Source organism: Pleuronectes platessa, chromosome 11 (genome assembly GCF_947347685.1).
Source record: "Pleuronectes platessa chromosome 11, fPlePla1.1, whole genome shotgun sequence".
NCBI classification, from domain to species: Eukaryota; Metazoa; Chordata; class Actinopteri; order Pleuronectiformes; family Pleuronectidae; genus Pleuronectes; species Pleuronectes platessa.
This window is the reverse complement of record NC_070636.1, coordinates 26424671-26442411: the sequence shown is the minus strand read 5'-3', so window position 1 is coordinate 26442411 and position 17741 is coordinate 26424671. Positions and strand designations below refer to the sequence as shown.

Here is a 17741-nt window from a genome sequence, read left to right as displayed (position 1 = left end):
TTTAAAGTAACTGAAAGTTTGACCTGATGAAGTGTGTAACTACTCTGGGCACTTGACTTAGTTTGTGGTAATTTAAAAACAAGTGCCTTCAGGATGTATCCACCGCTGATAGTTAAATATTTTGGGCATAATATGCAATAAATCAGAGAGCCAAACTCCTACTGCCTTTAAAGCCAGTGACACTTGCACTTTGGCCGATTTGTGTTTGTGGAAATGTGGGGGCTAGGAGAGCACCTTCACCTGTACCAGAGGATCAATCAGCGCAGTTGAGAGCTGTGACCTGAATGATACTCAGGGTTAAAAGGTAAGGGCTGAGCTGCCTCAGCCAGAGACACAGACAGACAGGTTGAGGTCTGAGTCACACTGAAAGACTGAGCTTCAAAGCTGCAAAGCTAGTTGTTTATGTTGAGCTTGATTTATGTTTAATGGTTTAGTAAATAAAGTGAGGTTGCAAAGCAAAATAACCATGTCTGGCTGTGTGTGGGAGAGCCCTGTGGCCAGTGTTGTGCAACTTCACACCTTTCAAGAACTGGTTCAAAGATCAGATCATACAAGTAAACATGAATAGTTCACCATTTAAATTCTGAACTAGTTCATAGTTCAGTTTATTTCATAGTTTTAAGGTGGAAGGCAGAATAAAAGACTTGTTTTTTAAAGAAAACTTTAACCATCACTACCCCTTGCCTTAAACTGTACTTCATATGTAACAATTCCTAAAATACATATATTTATTTTTTTGTAGTTATTGCCAATTTTGCCTGTTTATTTATTCATACCCCGCAAACAAAAGGCACAACAAATCATAGTGCTATGCCTTGCTATGAAACCAATTATTAGGCTAGAACTTAAATTCTATCATTTAAATATATTAAATACATGTGTGTGTGCGCTGTGTGGGAGCGCACACACACACACAGTCGCCCGCTCCTGGTATTTCATGGTGGCCTGATACGATGATGATTTAAAAAATTAATGTGACGTTCCCTCAAGTTCACGTTCAACATATGAAAACTGATTTGTAAAGTTCATTGTTCGCGAAAAAGTTGCGCGACATGCACAACACTGTACAAGGAGCCAATGTAGAGGGGCTGAAGAACCGCATGCTGCTCCAGAGCCGCGGGTTGCCGACCCCTGGCAAAAGAGCGATTTGTTTACTGCTCTGCCGTTAAAGAGATGCGGACGTCAAAACATTAGTTTTGCTATAATATTAGCTCCGCCATGCATTTCCCCCTCCCAGTCGCACGCCCACAGGTATGGCGGGCGACACAGTTTGAGAATCACTGGACTACATCACAAACATTTTACGGGCACTGAGCAACGACATGGTGTAATTATTCGATTTAGACAGCGTCTCTCCTCAGGAGAAGGAAAACATTCTGTAACGTTTTTAGCTAGACCTCGGATTATATGAATGTGTTGACCTTTGAAAATCTTGGTCAACTACCTAACTGCTAAAATAACAGATTTGTCAAGTTGACAAAGAAAAAGCTTCTAGAGGTAACAAATATTTTAACTGGGTGGGCTCTCCTTATTCACCCATCTATGAAGACGCATGCTACTATCTTGACAGTGAGCCTTAAAATAACTAGTGCCTTCTGCTGCTTTCTGGGTGCTCAGATAAGCAAATTTTACTCTTGTTTATAAGAGTTTTCTGTATGTAAAAGAAACAAATTTTCTCACAAAGAAAGCTTTTTTTTCAGAGATAGCTTACATTAGCTTTTTCTCATCCAAGGTGCTACAAAAAGATAATTGTGTTTTTTGATTAAACCGTTTAAGGGGTGTTTACAAAGCTGACATGTGACTTCTTTCGAATGCTACATATCCAACAGGCTCCAAAGTCATGCACATTAGGCAGAATTTCTAAAATGTAAGGTGTATACATGTAAAGCTTGACCTAAAAATGCAGTACAGTTGAGTTAAAATAACTTTATCCTAATCCTCTAAATACACACTCCAGTGTTATCACTGAACCCCTGTGCTGGGGAACAGCTGACTGGAAGCTTACACTGGCCAAATGCAAATCCAAATATTTAACCATCAAACAGGTAAACAGCCTCCCTTGTCTGACACGTGATTGAGAGAGTGTTGGGCAGAAGGAAGTTTAGTTCATTAGCTCTGTTGACAGAGTCCCCTGATAAGGATGTATAAACAGCTCCACCTTACAGTGGCTACAGAGATAACTTGCCCCCTAGAAAAGGCTTCTTTCCACTAGGGCCAGGGTATATTAATATTTTATAAGGGTAAATAATTAATAATTAACAGCAAACAGGCCAGTGATCAAATGGAGCAGCGTGGCAACAGACATGAAAAATCAGACTCTTGTAAACAAAGACGAGAGGACCCAGATTTCCTCCCCTCTTGCAACCTTTTTTTCTCTCCCTTTAAATATGCGCATCTTCAATCGTCCCCTGCAAAGCTGGAAAACTAAACACATACTAAAATACATGTATGAACACACAAACACCACATCAGCGACTGTAAAATACAGACACAAAGTGCTGAAATAACCCCCTCAGTCACATACATGCTCACTTATTTTATGTCACGAGATTGAAATTTTCATGTATTCCTTGGCGACCCAGGGAATGTGACTGAGCAAGAACACTTGATCTGGCCACCCGCTGTGTTCTGATGGAAAGATTAGCTTTTTAATACAATTGTTACTCCTCCCACCTGTGTATGCCTCACCAAGACAAATCCCAGCTGTGTGACTCCAAAACCTGACAGAGCTTAAAAATTCCCTTATAACCATTCAGTTAAAATACCCAGCCACAATAACTCCCAACAATGGTTGAAATGCTAATCACGTCTCTCGACGGCTTGGAGTAGCATGAAAACCGAGCCACCAATATGGGGGCTCTGGTGCATGAGCAAAAAATGAGGAAGAAGAAAAAAGAAGATGTCCCAGCTTTAATGACACACATTCACAGAAGCGTCAGGACTCTTAAAAGCTGCTTCTCCAAAATCTGGCACATCTTGCTGCTTGACTCTAGCCAGAGGAGACATTTCATAAAAATCTGCCTTAATCGTGTAAACAACACAGAGACAAACAGAAAACCTCTGCAAACAAAAATAAAGCAACTTTGGAAGCTGTGTACGGATCGCCTTCAGAGTTAATTTTAAAGTTAGCATCCCATTCCTTGGAGATTTTAATTAATGCTTTAATATGCAAATACGTTAGCAGAGATAAATTCATGACAAACAGATGGCAAGTGTGGGTAATTATTTTGTGAATCCAGCAGGGGCATGTATTGAAGTTATGGCATCGTTTTCCTCAGGCCTCTGTAGCCATGGAAGGTAGAGAGAGAGAGAGAAAAACATAAGTATGACTGATGAACTGAGACACAAATGACTTACTTGTGTCTCCAAGGGACAAATCTAGTCCAAAGCCTAAATCAAGTCACCAATAACCCATATTTTAAGATTAAAGGGGGAATTTAAATGAAACATGCCTGAATGAAGGCATCAAGTCATTTGACTGCCTACAGAGAAACATGGCATCACACTTGCCTGCACTTTTCCACCAGGAAGGACATAACAGTTATAACAGAAATCTGAAATCACCATTCACATTTTTTGAGATCTGCTGAAAAATAAATCTTCATTCACCAATCCATCCAATCCAAATGTTTAGCACTTGAAGAATGAACTGGAAAAAATGCAAACTTCCAAACATGCATTTCAGAGATTTCTGTGATGCAGTTTCGTGTAACCTATCATGGAACTCATTTATATCTGTGCTAAGCTAAAATGGGATGACAGAATCTGTTTCAAACAGATTCTAGGTGTTGATCGCATTTGTACTAAGGCACATTTACTTTTGTCTTTATCAGTAGTCTAGGTCAAGTCTAGACGCTGCTCCCAAAAACCCATGTTACAGAAGAGGAGCCACATCACAAGTCCTGAGGACCAAACATGAGAATCAGAGAACTGAGAACTGTACCTACCTGCTCCTCTGGGGTTGCATCATCCAAATCCAGATGAGTAAGAGAATGGTTGATCCTCAGGGACAGACACAAGGCCATTAGGCCCCCAACCTTCAACTTGTTCTGACGGAGGTCAAGGCGCTGAATGTGACGGTTCTCTGCAAGGAACTCGGCCAATGCCACAGCACCTCCACACAAGAAAACAGATCAGACACACATCAGAGGAGCATATAGCTGCCAGGCCTGTTTCAGCTTAAAAATGTATCTTTGCTAAGTACCTAAGTGACCTATTTTACCAAGAGTGCACTGTTAAAATGTGCTGAATTTAGGCTTTCCCATATATCAGCGTTTCTGTTCACCAAAATGCACGGATATTAACATTTTTATTTTAAAGAATAAACAATGCAGAACAGATGTACATTTATGTTGACAGTTTAAATACATTTTCTTGATTCAGGTGTATCAAACGTAAGTGTTTAAGTAGTATTCTGTTTAATACTAAATGCATGTTACTTGTCATTAAAATATAAATAAATCAACAGACAGTTTGAAATGTCAAAAGCACCACAAAATAAATCACCATTTCATATAGAAGCAATTTATTATCTTATTGATTTGTTGCCTGACGGACTGCAAACTAATTGGTATATGAATTTCCACCAAATCATCCGGAAGTTTCTTAAATGTTGATATTTTCTGGTTCTGTCTTAGCAAACTGAATTTCTTTGAGTTTTGGACAAAACAATGTTTCCAAATGTCAGCTTTGTATCTTGGACATATAGTGTCCTTTTTTTAACAATATTTTGACATTTGACAAGTAGAAGAAAAGTAAAATGAGAAAACAATCTGTATATTATCCAGTGATAAAAACACTTGCTAGTTATGGCCCTATCTCTATTTAACTTTTAGAGACACAAGCGGTTAATGTTAAACCAACTCACTCTTATTTAAACTTGACTGATTTGAATGTTTGCAAAGACCAATGCATCACAACGGCATTAATTTATTCCATGTATTGATTTCGAACATTGGACTAAATTTCTCATCAAATTAATGACAAATTATAGTAAATCCTATATTTAGTTAAAGTTATATAAAGAAATAATATCTTGATGAAATCTTTGGCTCTTATTTCAAATCAAAACAGACATAATCTACTACATGCCAAAGTCATATAGTGCGTTGATTTGTGTACCTTCACAGGTGATGTTAGCTTGGGCCAAGCCGAGCTGCAACACTGAGCAGTTCACCATGAGAGGTGTCCTGATCACCTGGATGCCCTCGTTCCCCAGGAGGTTCTCAGCCAAATCCAGGACCTGGAGGACCTTCAGCACAGGCTGCAAAACACGGATTCTGGGTTCATATTGATTCATATCAGGAATTTGAATCAGGATTTTACATGTAAAAGTATGTCAGTCTGGTTTAAATGACTTTATCCAACGATAGGTCCCTTCTTTAGACTCACTGTTGTGTGCTACATCCAGTGTGCTACTTAGTGTGGAAAGAAGTTTTAGTTATCATTATTGTCATGTGGTGATTATTATTCATTTTCAAAATGTTTCCTCTCCTGTTCAAAACTTAGAACTTCTGTTTCCAACTCTCCAGAGCCACATTAGCATGGAAGGTTGATTATTTTTTGGTGTAAAAAGCTGGGGGTGTCTTGTACGCAAAGGGGGGTCCACAACTTGAGGAGGATTGTGCCACCCACTCCTTGGTTACCCCCTTGCCTCGCCACCCTTGGTTAACTCCTCTGGTCACTGCTCTGAAGAGAGAGCATGGGGGCGGAAAGCCATAGGAAAGAAGCAACAGACCCACAGAGCATCCTCCGCTGAGTTAATTTGCACCGCAAACACACTTGAGAGCCCCCCCCCCCCCCCCCCCCCCCCCGCTTTTTCTCGATGAGTTGCAGCACACAGAGGCACCGGCACATCCAACACATGGCAAGAAGCTTCTCTGGCAAGTAGGGTAGGAGGAGAGGGAGAAAGAGCTTCTCCGATGACTATGAACGAGGGATAATAGCAAACAATTAAAGAGGCGACTGCGTGGTTGAGAGTGTGTGAGAGTCAAGCATGGTTGAAGCCTGTCAAACGTAAACCACAGGAGGGTGAGTGAGAAGTTTAAGGGGGTAAGGAGTGTGAATCCATCAAATGCACAGTATGCTTTCACACATGACATGCTGGCTTTAAACAAAAAAACAACAACAACAAAAAAAAATGCATGCAAACTAAATGAGATGGGAACCATGCTTAAAAGTATTAACATCAGAAGCAGAATTTTATGAAAATGAAAAGTACATTTTAAAATGATCAGCCAAATTCTATAATCTGAGTCAAGTGGATTTAGACCCAGATATGCCAGCCCTTATATTAGTCTTTCAAAAGACAAGCCAACCAGCCATGAGGACAGATAGGATACCCCAACCAGAAAGATTAATAACAGCTTTCTTTGTCATCATATTATAGCCTGCAAGGACATCTACTTATCCCACTGACTGGCAGCACACATGAGCAGCCCTCCTTAACACACATCTATTATTAAATCAAACTGTTCCTTCTTTTGGTAACACCAGGGACAGGCGAGCTCTGTGTGTGTGAGGCAGGCCTTTAATTTCTAGCCTTTTGACTTCCCCAATCGCCACTCACATGACGGTGCAGTTTATCCCGCCATTCATGCGGAAGGAATGCATGTTATTAAAAGTGTACAATGAAACCTGTGGAGGCGGGGCATTTTTCAGATTGGGAGTCCCCTGGATGAGGCTCAGCATTCTTCATTTCCTAAATTCTGGATTGAGGAAAACAGATTAGCTCAGCTAGTGTAAAGCTAATAGGACTACTAGGAAGTGTTCACCTACATGCGTTATCTATTGCACTTCTGTCAGTCATGTGGTTCTCTCTGAGGTTTCTATGTTTTTTTCCCCCCTGCTAATAGTTTTTTTTGGGGGTACATTTTTGTCAGCTAAGGACAGAAGATGTGACATCTTGTTACGAGACAATTTGTGATTTGTGAATAAAGTCGATAAATTAGTTTGGATAACTGTCATTCAAAAATAAATTTAAAAGCCTCCAGTTGGTCCAAAATGTTGCAGCACAAGTGCCGACAGGAACTAAAGGCCTCAGTATGCTTCTCCGAGTCCGTTTTGGAATGACGGACGGACGGATCAGACGGACCCTTTTTGATTTATAGTTCTACGAGCCTTTTTCTTGTGAAAACAATTCACCGCCAGAACAGTAGATGGCGAAACGGAAGTCGAGCTTAGACAAGCCTACCTCATGAGGTATATAGAAGAAGTCCACGCTGGTTTATTTACGTCCTCCCGGCTCCTCACACACAGTGAACGATGGCAACTCACAGAAAAAGGATGTTGATGACGCGACAGTTTTTGCTGAATAAAGTGACACCCAGCGAGTCATAATGCTTATGTTATCGTGTATTAGCGCAGCGGTTCCCCGGTCTTGTTTCCAAACTGCGTTGCTAATTCAACAGCTGCAACAGCTTGAAGCTACACGGAGGCAGCTAGCTTCCCCCCAGCTTCCACACACAGTCAGCACGGACCCCCGATACTAGCAACTACCAAGTGTTTGCTTCTAACCTGACGGTGTTTGAGAAACAGTGTCATGAGAGCCGTGGGATTAAAGTCAGCGGGTTTTTGCGCTGTTCCCACCGCAGTTAGCATGGTGGCTAGCCCGCTAGCCCCGTTATCAAAGTTCGTTATAACCGTATGTGTCCGTACACACATGCTGTAAGTGCTCTAACCAGCCACCGTCAGCCGGACAACGCCGCTGGCTTAACACACTTGTCACATTAATCATAGAGTCGTAGTTGTGATTTTGGTTTATTTCGATGTAGGGAATGGAACAGGAAGTTTCCATTCCGAAATGCTGGCGTTAGCGGACCAATCACAGCCAAGTGCTATCCGTGGGCTGTCCGTCATTTCGACGTGTAGTTAGAAAAATGAGAGCTGCACGAAAAGCTCTGCGAGGAGCCACGGAGAGGGCGTTCCACGTTGGAGAGGGCGGTCCTATCTGTCCGTGTCCGTCAAAACGGAGAAGCATACATTGGCCTTAAGAGAGATCATATTAATCAGTTTTTTAGCTTCTCTGCATTGGCTCCCTGTAAAATTCTGCATATAATTCAAGATCCTTCTCCTCACCTACAGAGTCCTTAAAAATCAAGCTCCGTCATATATCAAAGAGCTCATTTAAGGTTAGACTTAAAAACATACCTTTTTGATAAAGCCTATAGTTAGGCGAGTCCTGAACCATCGCTACTATTAATAAACTAAGGGACCTTTATTTTCTAACTCATTTTCTGTAGTATTAAAGGCCCACATCATGTTGCAGAATATCTCATAAAAATGTATTTTGTCTTGTACACAATGACCGGAGAGTCTCTCTCTCTCTCTCTCTCTCTCTCTCTCTCTCTCTCTCTCTCTCTCTCTCTCTCTCTCTCTCTCTCTCTCTCTCTCTCTCTCTCTCTCTCACCATATTTTTATGCTGACTGTCACATTTTTTAAAACTAAATTACTATCTATTATTTCACTAGCATCCGGTATTTCTTCCTCACCAGAGTCTTGGCCAGATGGACCATGCCCTCTGCAGTGATCTGGTTATTCCTCAGCAGTAAGACCTTCAGACCTGCTGTCTGCCACCTCAGACCATCACACAGTTCCTCCAGACCTGCATAAAAAATACAATTAAATAGGGATGCACCGATATGGAAATTCTTGGGCGATACCGATATTTAAAATAACAATCTGACCGCTAGCCGATACCAATACCGATATTTGTTTATTTTCTTTTTGTTGTTATTCATTCACCCATTTAAAAAGCACTATTTAAAAAATTTTCAGCCATTCATTACTCTTGTATTTTAATGAGCACAAATTGAATCAGATTTATGAAACAATCTTTGATTTAACTCAACTTTATTTAACAGAGACATATTATACCCATTTTACCGCAAGTTGAAATGGTTCCTTGGGATCTTAATGAAATTACTGTAACATATTTTGGTCAAAATACCACAAGGATAATTTAAAACATGAGACAGATGAATAGAGCCGGTGCACATGAGAATAAAGTACTTAAACAGACGCTACGCTCATACTTTTACGCCAAGTTACACTGAGTGAGTCAAGATAACTTAACAAGCCCTCCTCAGTTTTACCTGTTTTTAGTGTCGGGCAGAAATCACATCGCGTCAACACCCACCGTGACCCTTCGAGATGCTTGTTTTAATTAAACAGTCGGATTCAGATTCCCCTGGTCCGCACCAGTTCTCAGTCAGCTGCGAGGCACCAGCCGAGGTGCACCACAGGGTGCACCCCCCCCCCGCGCGCGAACAGAGGGGTCCCCGAGCGGTCGCCGTAGCTGAGGTGATCCGCGAGAAGGGCCCGACACGCATCCAGAGTGGCCGCGTACCCAGTCCCCTCCAACGGCCCGCCTTCCGCGCCGGCGATGGACACCGCCCCGCGGTCCAAGAGAAAGAAAGCCCCCGCACCAGCGATGCCGTGAGGAGCCACCGGATGAGGACCTCCCGGTGCCGCACACTGAGCCTCCGGCGGCGCGGAGAGGAGGGCGACAGAGCGACTGCTCCCCCAGCCGCGGCACGTGCCCAGCGGTTTTACCACAAATATGAACATCGGCCAATGATATCGGTGAAAGTCAAGTCTATTACCGATAAGCCGATATCAGTAAACGAGGCGAATATCGGCCGCTACCGATGTTTGGCCGATAAATCGGTGCATCACTACAATTAAATAATGGTAATTAGTAGCCTGGATGCCAGACAAACTTAACATAATCAACCACGTCACCAAAGAAATGAACGTCACGGTGATGCAACTCGGCGTGCATGACGAGGCGGACATTACCAGGAAACACACTGAAAAATTATTTTAAACGATATTGAAGAAATAGTTTATATTATATAAATTATCAAATATGCATCCCATACTTTGAATTCCCCTTCTGTTGTCCTGGAGTTTTAATTTTACCAATTTTACCAATGACATTATTAAATGTCCCCCTCTGCCCATCCAGTACAGCCACACAAGCAGTCCTAAAGATAAAAAGAGAGAGAGAGGGGGGGCTACGTATTCTCCACATAGACTTGAGTGGAGAATACGTAATTTACCCTCGACACCTGAGATTTAACGGAGCAAACAGCTGAGAAGTTCTTCAACATGGATGACATTAAATTAATAATTGAAGTGGAGAAGTACAGTGAGTTGTATGATCCTCGGAACATTTTGTATAAAGACAACACCAAAAAAGACAAATGTTGGGACGCTGCTGCCTAATGTTGGAGCAACAAGTAAGTATATGCTTTTATTCTACTGGATCAACGGGTGATATTATTAGCGCCGCCCAGCGCTTCAGCGTCGCTTCAGTGTCCGGTGTAAACAGCCAAGCGCCGGTGCGCTAGGGATTAGGGCTTACGCCAGGCTTTGGCGTCGCTTCCGCGTCCGGTGTGAGTCTCGACTGTCTGACTTAGTAAATAACTCACAATGTCATGATATGAATCAAATGTTGTAAACATAGTATCATAAGTGTCGATGTAAGTTCGCTTGAGCTCTGTTGACAACTATGCGTCGCTTAACATACGTCACATACTAAGTTACTCTGATTGGTTGTAGGTCTATGCAATTGAGCGAAGAGGCATTTTTTCCCCTGGTTCGGTTGAAACACGCCCCATAATCAGAGCCCAATGGAGTGATATCAGACTCATATTCTGACTAGAATTATGAGTATGACAACGTCAGGCTAGGTAATTAGCAGGGCATGTTCAAATTAACTGCTTGTCTGCGCTAACAGATGTTTAGTGGAAGTGTTACTGCAGTATTATTTATGACTCGTGCTTCAGTAACGATGACAACCAATGTGCTTAACCTTGTTAACATGGCTACAGAAGGCATCAAAGGAAAATTAATCACAAACAATCCACTCCATTAATCAATTTATATTCAATGAATTATTCAAATCAATAACAATCAAATCAGTGATGTATGATAAATAAACAAACAGCAAGAACTCATTCACCAAAATATCAAGTTCATTAGAGGTCGTTGAGAGTTAGTACTAGTCTTGATGATTGTTGTTCTTGAGGGGGTCCTTTAATCTCCAGGGAGAGGGAAGATGAGGGGTGAATTAACTATGGTCAAAGGGACTAGGGGAAGCTAGGAACGGTTCAGTATGGCGACTTAGCTTGTATTATTCAACCAGGACAGAGGGGATCACGGTCCAATCTAAAGAGGTTAGACTCATTTTTCAAATCCACTTCAGGCTCCAGGGATCGGCTCCTTTTCCTCTTGGTCCATGACGATAGTAGAAAAAACAAGCTGGCCTTAATGGTGGCTCAGAGAATTGGGTCCATTAATCAGGCTAAATCTAGAAACCTCGGAAATCTTCCTCCTCCAAGGTTTCCTGAAGGATGTCTACATCTTTAGAGTTCTTACATCCTGACCGGTATCCTCCAAAACAACTTTGTAATTCAGGGGTCCAGGTTTTTGAACCACACGATAGGGTTCGTTCCACTTGTTTGCCAGCTTAAGGCCGGCGCAAGCTTCTGCAACTGCGTCGGCGGCTTTTCACCCAGCTGTGTCGCAGGAATCTTTGTCATTCATGCTTAGGCTTGGGGAAGCATGACAATTGTTACTCTGCCTATTGTTCCTCGCCAGAACAATAGGCAGAGTAATGTTTTTTGTCGAAGACGACCTTAGAGACGCCTTCTTTCTTCTTCGTCGATTGTTTATTTACATAGCCACTGCCGCTCCTCGTAGACTTTTTCTGGAGGACGAATCCGCCAGTCAGTGACGGGTTATACAAGTGATCATACTTTCGGATCTGTTCTGCCAAACGCTCTTCTATTTGGTCCATATTCGTTCTTCTAAATCTTCCGTTGTTTCTGCCGGTATTATGGGGCATGAAACTGGAAATGCGACTCCGGAAAGGATGTAGTTAGCAGACCAATCAGATCCCTTGCTGGCTGCGTAAGGCTCGCGGAGCTTTGCCGTATAGTTAGAAAAATGGGGCGACGCACATAAGCACGTAAGAAGAGATACATAAGCACGTAAGGGGCCCGGAAGGGCTCTTGCGCTTGCGGGCCCGTGAAAACACAGAAGCATGCGCCAGCCTTTAGAGGTGAATTTTTCCCTAGCATGTGACTGAGGGGAATTTCTAACCCAGATTATTTGTTTAGGTTTGAATCCAACATTACAGCAGGTTTTGTTGTAGTTCCTCAAGTGCCTTTATTTTTATTTACATATATTTTCCTCAACATCTGCTTTGAGTTGTTTTAGTTGATGGACAACACTATAATGGTATCAGGAGGGTAAATCTTTCCCCTCAGAACTTTATCTATTGGATTATTGAGCTTCCTACCAATTTGTAGTTCTGCTGGTGTTTTCCCCTGTAGTTTCTTGAACAGCATAGTTCATGAGAAAACAGAACTCTGGAAGGTACTGATCCCATATACCATGATTGTCATTACAGTTGCTATCAGAAATATTCAACCCCCTCACCTCAAAAGACATTATAGTGATGTGGATGACAGATAATGACAATAAATGACATAAACCTCATCAAACAACAAAAGATATTTATTGATACATATTTGAGTTATTTTGACAACAGAAGTTGACTTAACTTTGAAGTTCAAATGAAAAATGTAACGCTTTTAACACATGTGCAGTATTATTCATCCCCCAGCTTCAGTAGTTTGTGGGGCATCCTCTAGCTTTTATAACTTCTAACAAACGTTTTCAGTAAGTGTGGACAAGCTTCTTTCACCTTTCAATCAGAGTCTTGGCCCATTTTTCATGTGCAAAAGCCTCTAGCTCAGTGATGTTTGAGGACTTCCGTGCTGCAGCTGCCTTCTTTAAATTCCACCAAAGATTTTCATTCAGATTTAACCCCTTAATGCCTGAATTAATTTCCAATTATATTTTTAAAAAATATTTGTGTTTTTGGCTGTCATACAGATGCTTAATTAATTGGAGATTGTTAATTTCAATATATCATATACAATAGATATGAAATTAAGGTATGAGGCAAATTAGCGACATTAGGCATAATGGGGCATAACCTTAATTTAACACATTTTCCTGTCTCTGGTATGTAGATTGATGCTGCTTTTGCTTGAAATTGAATAACAACATATGTTTCTGTACAATCATTGCTGTTCCATCATCACAGTATTTCAAATACAGCTTCATACCTCAAAATAACTTTGCTGCACAGTCCCAAGGGGCTTGTATATATATTTTCAACTCCGACCACTAGATGGCGGCAGACGGCTTCTAATACCTTCCTTGGTATGTGTAGTATTTGCACCATCAGGCACAATCGTCACCTCGGTGGCATTAAGACCGGAATGGGTTTTGAGGCGAATTCGCGACATTCGTCCACAAGGGGTTAAATCTGGTGACTGTGAATGCCACTCCAGGACGTTCCAGGATCTTTTTCTCAACCAAGCTTTGCTTGAATTGGAGGTGGGCTTTGGATCATTGTCTTGCTGGAAAGTCCAATGATCACCAAGGTTTAATTTGTCAACAGATGGCATCACATTCCTCTTTAAAACGGCCTGCTATTTCTGAGAATCCATGATGCCAGGTATACGATCAAGATTGCCAGTTCCTGCCGCAGAAAAACTGCTCCATAAGTTTTAAACTTCCTTATAACGCTCCCAATGGTGTCTTCTTATACCCAAGGCCCTTCAGGTGTGATGAAATAATCTCCTCTCTCAGCTTTTTTGGAAGCTCCTTTGTACTTCCCATGATTGCAACTCACCTTGAATACCTTCAAGGGTGGGGTTTATATATACATAACAGCTGAAGCGAATGAAGGATCATTATAGCGTTCCCAAAGGCTTAATTATGTTTCAACTCCACTTTAGGCCATAAAAACTGTCAGACAGCTTTAAAAACAACAATATTATATAGGGGTTGAATAATTGTGACATTGCTATCTTAACAAAATATACTGTTACGCACAATTACTACATCATGCATTTTCTGTGTTGACTTTATGTATCACTCAACTCATAAAGAAGTCATCCGAAGCAGAATCTTGATCTTTGAAAAAACTGTAATTGATAAATCCTTAAAATCTTTGGGGGGTTGAATATTTCAGATTGCAATTGTACATAACAGGCTATCATACATTTAAGTGTACGATTCACTCTCTCAGTCACATTAGTCTGTGGATGATATGCTGTGGTGGGCTTGGGAGTCACAATTCATTGTTAACAGAGTTCACGGAATACGGACGACACAACCTGGGGACCACGATCAGACAAGATGTAATCAGGTATGCCCCATCTGGTAAGGATTTCCTTCCTTGGGAATTGAGCCACTGTCCTTGCTGTAGCAGTTTGCAGAGGGGAAAACTTTATCAAGCAGGTAATTAATCTACCATTTCTAACAGGTATTCCTTTTTATCTGAACTTCTTGTTAGTGGACCCATAAAGTCAATGCCTAACAACTCATAAGGGCCTTTGACAGTGGTTCGTTGGATCTTTCCAGCAGGTTTCTGATTACTTGCTTTAATGAAGCTTTTCACATATGTCCACATTTCAGGTCAATACATTATTTTATAAAAGCCTTTTATAGGTTTTGCAGATACCTGTGTGTCCACTTAATGGATTCTCGTGATAGTTTTTAAGTATCTCCTGAAAAACACTATGGGCAATGTAGAGCCTAATGTGGAACAGATTTATTTTTCAAAACCCTGTTAAATGTTTGAGTTGTCAGCTAGCTGTTTCTCGATCATCTCCATGTTATGTTCTATATGCTGCTCCTCCCAAATTTTTTCCAAGGAAAATTTATTGGAGTACAAGCAGCAGCGGCTGTGAGGGGGGATCATCGAAAGAGCATTAGGAGCATAATTTAGTTTACCTTCCTGTATTCCACATTAAAGTTTAATCGTTGCAATCTTAGTGCCCATCTGATCAAACAACTTTTTTTTGTTGAGGAGAGGACCCATTTCAAGGCCGAATGATTGCAAGGAACTTTTTTCTGTTACAGAGTAATTTCTCTCAGCTCGGTTCAAAGTTTGACTGGCATTAGCAAGAATGACTTTGCTTCCAGTGTCTGCTGTCTGTGTCAACATAGCTCCAAGAAATGTAACACTTGCATCAGTATAGACAAAGTAAAGTCAAAATTCTGGTGACCTAAGATGGGTGGTGAGATCAAACTGGAGATTAATTTGTGAAAGGAATTCTGGCATTTAATTCAAGAAGAAAGATTTTCCTTTTTCTTGAGATCATTCAAGGGCTTAGCAATTTTTGAGAGGTCTGGTGCAAATTATGATAACATCTGGCATGCCCCAGGAATCAAATGTTACATAGTCTGTTAACTGTAGTTGATAGTTTACATGTAGAAAAGTTTTCACAAAATTGTGGTAGCACTAAATTATTATAGATAGGTAGCTGATAGTTAGTTAACGTTAGCAAGCAAGTTAATTTAATTGTACTCGTTTTGGTCTAATAACAGCAAGATTGTGTTTCTGGTTACTCTTTGATGCCTTGTTGCTGCAGCAGCACAGGCATGGTGACCCACCCTTTGCTAGACTGCCAGTGATACCATGGTGTACTTATGGCAGCTGTAGGGACATACGAATGGTCCATAGGTATGTCCCTGCAAGAGAGGAAATGCTCTGGCCAGGATCCTGAAAACTGTGTGAGTCTACCACCAAGTTTTTAAACATATTCACAGGTGGTACCTAGATAACATTATGATATTAGGCCATATTAGAGAGCCTGAGAATGACAACAGGCAGTTCCATTATGAATTGTATCAGCATTTTTATTTATTGGCAACATTGCTCTGTAGGGCAGGGGAATCCTCTTGTCATTCCCAGCTGCTGTGTTTGGAGGATTCAAGTTTTCTTATCCACAAGCACAATACACAGATTGTATGCCTAGTTTTTATCCCTAGCTTTTGAGTTTCTTTCCAGATCCTTAGGAATCTTCTTCACACACTTGCATATGGATCATCAAGACATCAAACATATGTGGATATAATGGTGGGATAAAGACAATTATTAGTTTTATTTCAGATGTATCTTTATTTAGAAATGCAATTGCATTTCAAATACTATTTTTACACATTTGCTTTGCTATATAAACTTCTTTATGAATATATTTCTTTTGTCCATTATTTACATTTGTTAAACTGAGTTTACACTAGAATTAAATGTGAAACCATTTCTTAGGGGTGCACTAACTCTTTATCTGTCAAAATAATGCTGAACCATTATACAAACACAAAAATCAATCTCTAGCCGGTGTGTCTGATGCGGGTTAATGTAGATACTTGGCTATGCCTTCCTATACTTTCTTCACACTGCTCCGTTAAGATGAAATCTCTTGGAAATAAGATTTCTGCATGATCTAAATAACTTTTTTTAAAGTCTGCTACATCCATCCACATATATCTAAAAACTATCACATGACCTTTACGTACATGGACATGTAACTGCCAGTGTAAACAGAAAGCAGAGAATCTATTCGGCAGTTGTTTACCCAGTTGGTGTGAGACCTTGGATACCTTTCCTAGGTCCAACTTTGTGGTGGAACTGTTACCAACAAAAGGCAAGCAACGCGACTAGTTTTGACACTCTATCACAATTGGTTCTCATCGAAGAGTTCAAGAATAGTCTGCCTGATCGAATGGTAACTAATCTCAATGAGCAAAAGGTTGGGACATTAGCGCAAGCTGCTGTGCTTGCTGATGAGTTTGTGTTATCGCACAAACAAAAATTTGGGATTCCCCGATATGAGAGTAGGTATTTTACTGCTTCTGCCGCAGCTAGAATGCCCTCTAGTCTGCCACGTCCCTTGCCTCTCCGCTCTAACGAGGAACGGGAGTGTTACTTTTGTCACCAAACAGGTCACATAAAGGCTGACTGTTTTATGTTAAAACGCAAGCTGTCACTGCCAAGCAAACGACCAAAAGAGGTTGGTTTAGTGCAAACATTAGTGTGTCCAGTGTCACTAGGCCCGGAGATGGAGGACGACACTTTGGAACCCTGTTACGCACCATTTATGTTGGATGGGCTGGTTTCTCTTACTGCAGATGCGTTGAACCAGCATCCAGTGCGCATACTAAGAGATACTGGCGCGGCACAGTCTTTCATATTGTCAGACGTGTTGCCATTTTGCAATGACACTTTAAGTGGCTCCAGTGTGCTTGTGCAAGGCATTGAAATGGGGTTTGTGTCTGTGCCTCTCCATCAGATACATTTATCCTGTGACCTAGCAACTGGAGTGTTTAAAGTGGGCGTGCGCCCGTCTTTGCCCGTTAGAGGCGTCACATTTCTGTTAGGGAATGACATCGCTGGTGGAAAAGTTACGCCAGTTTTAGAAATTTTAGAAAGACCTGAGATTTTGCAGCCTGATGTGTTGGCTCAGGACTTCCCTGAAGTGTTCCCTGTGTGTGTGGTCACCCGTGCTCAAGCACGTAGGTTGGGTGAAGCAGTTGATTTGTCCGATACCCTGTTCGCGACTGAGTTGACTGGCCAGACTGTTTCCCCACCTGTGATTATTAAATCTACTGCTGAGCCGAGTGTCCAGCTTAAGGTTCAGGGTAATACTCCCACCAGTCAACTAGGTTACCTATGATTCGAAGTAGTCTTATTGCTGCTCAGAAGGAGGACGTTACTTTAGCCAAGTGTTTTGCTGTGGCTCTTGCGCCAGAGAGCGCTAAAAATAAAGAAATGGATTATTTTATGGAAAATGATCTCCTGATGCGGAGATGGAAGTCTCGCGCTGATTTTGATAATGAGTGGAGTAATGTCTTTCAAATTGTTGTGCCTA

General features: G+C 41.4%; 1 protein-coding gene across 1 annotated transcript in view; it reads right to left on the bottom strand.

Moving 5' to 3' along the window:
* Positions 1–17741, bottom strand: part of si:dkey-288a3.2 (protein phosphatase 1 regulatory subunit 37) — a 96933-nt gene that overhangs the window by 46883 nt on the left and 32309 nt on the right. Inside the window, exons 9-11 of the mRNA XM_053433794.1 lie at positions 8490–8602; positions 5122–5263; positions 3948–4114 (exon numbers count right to left, since the gene is read on the bottom strand). Of these exons, the coding sequence (XP_053289769.1) occupies positions 3948–4114; positions 5122–5263; positions 8490–8602 (422 nt within the window). The remainder of the gene's footprint in view (positions 1–3947; positions 4115–5121; positions 5264–8489; positions 8603–17741) is intronic.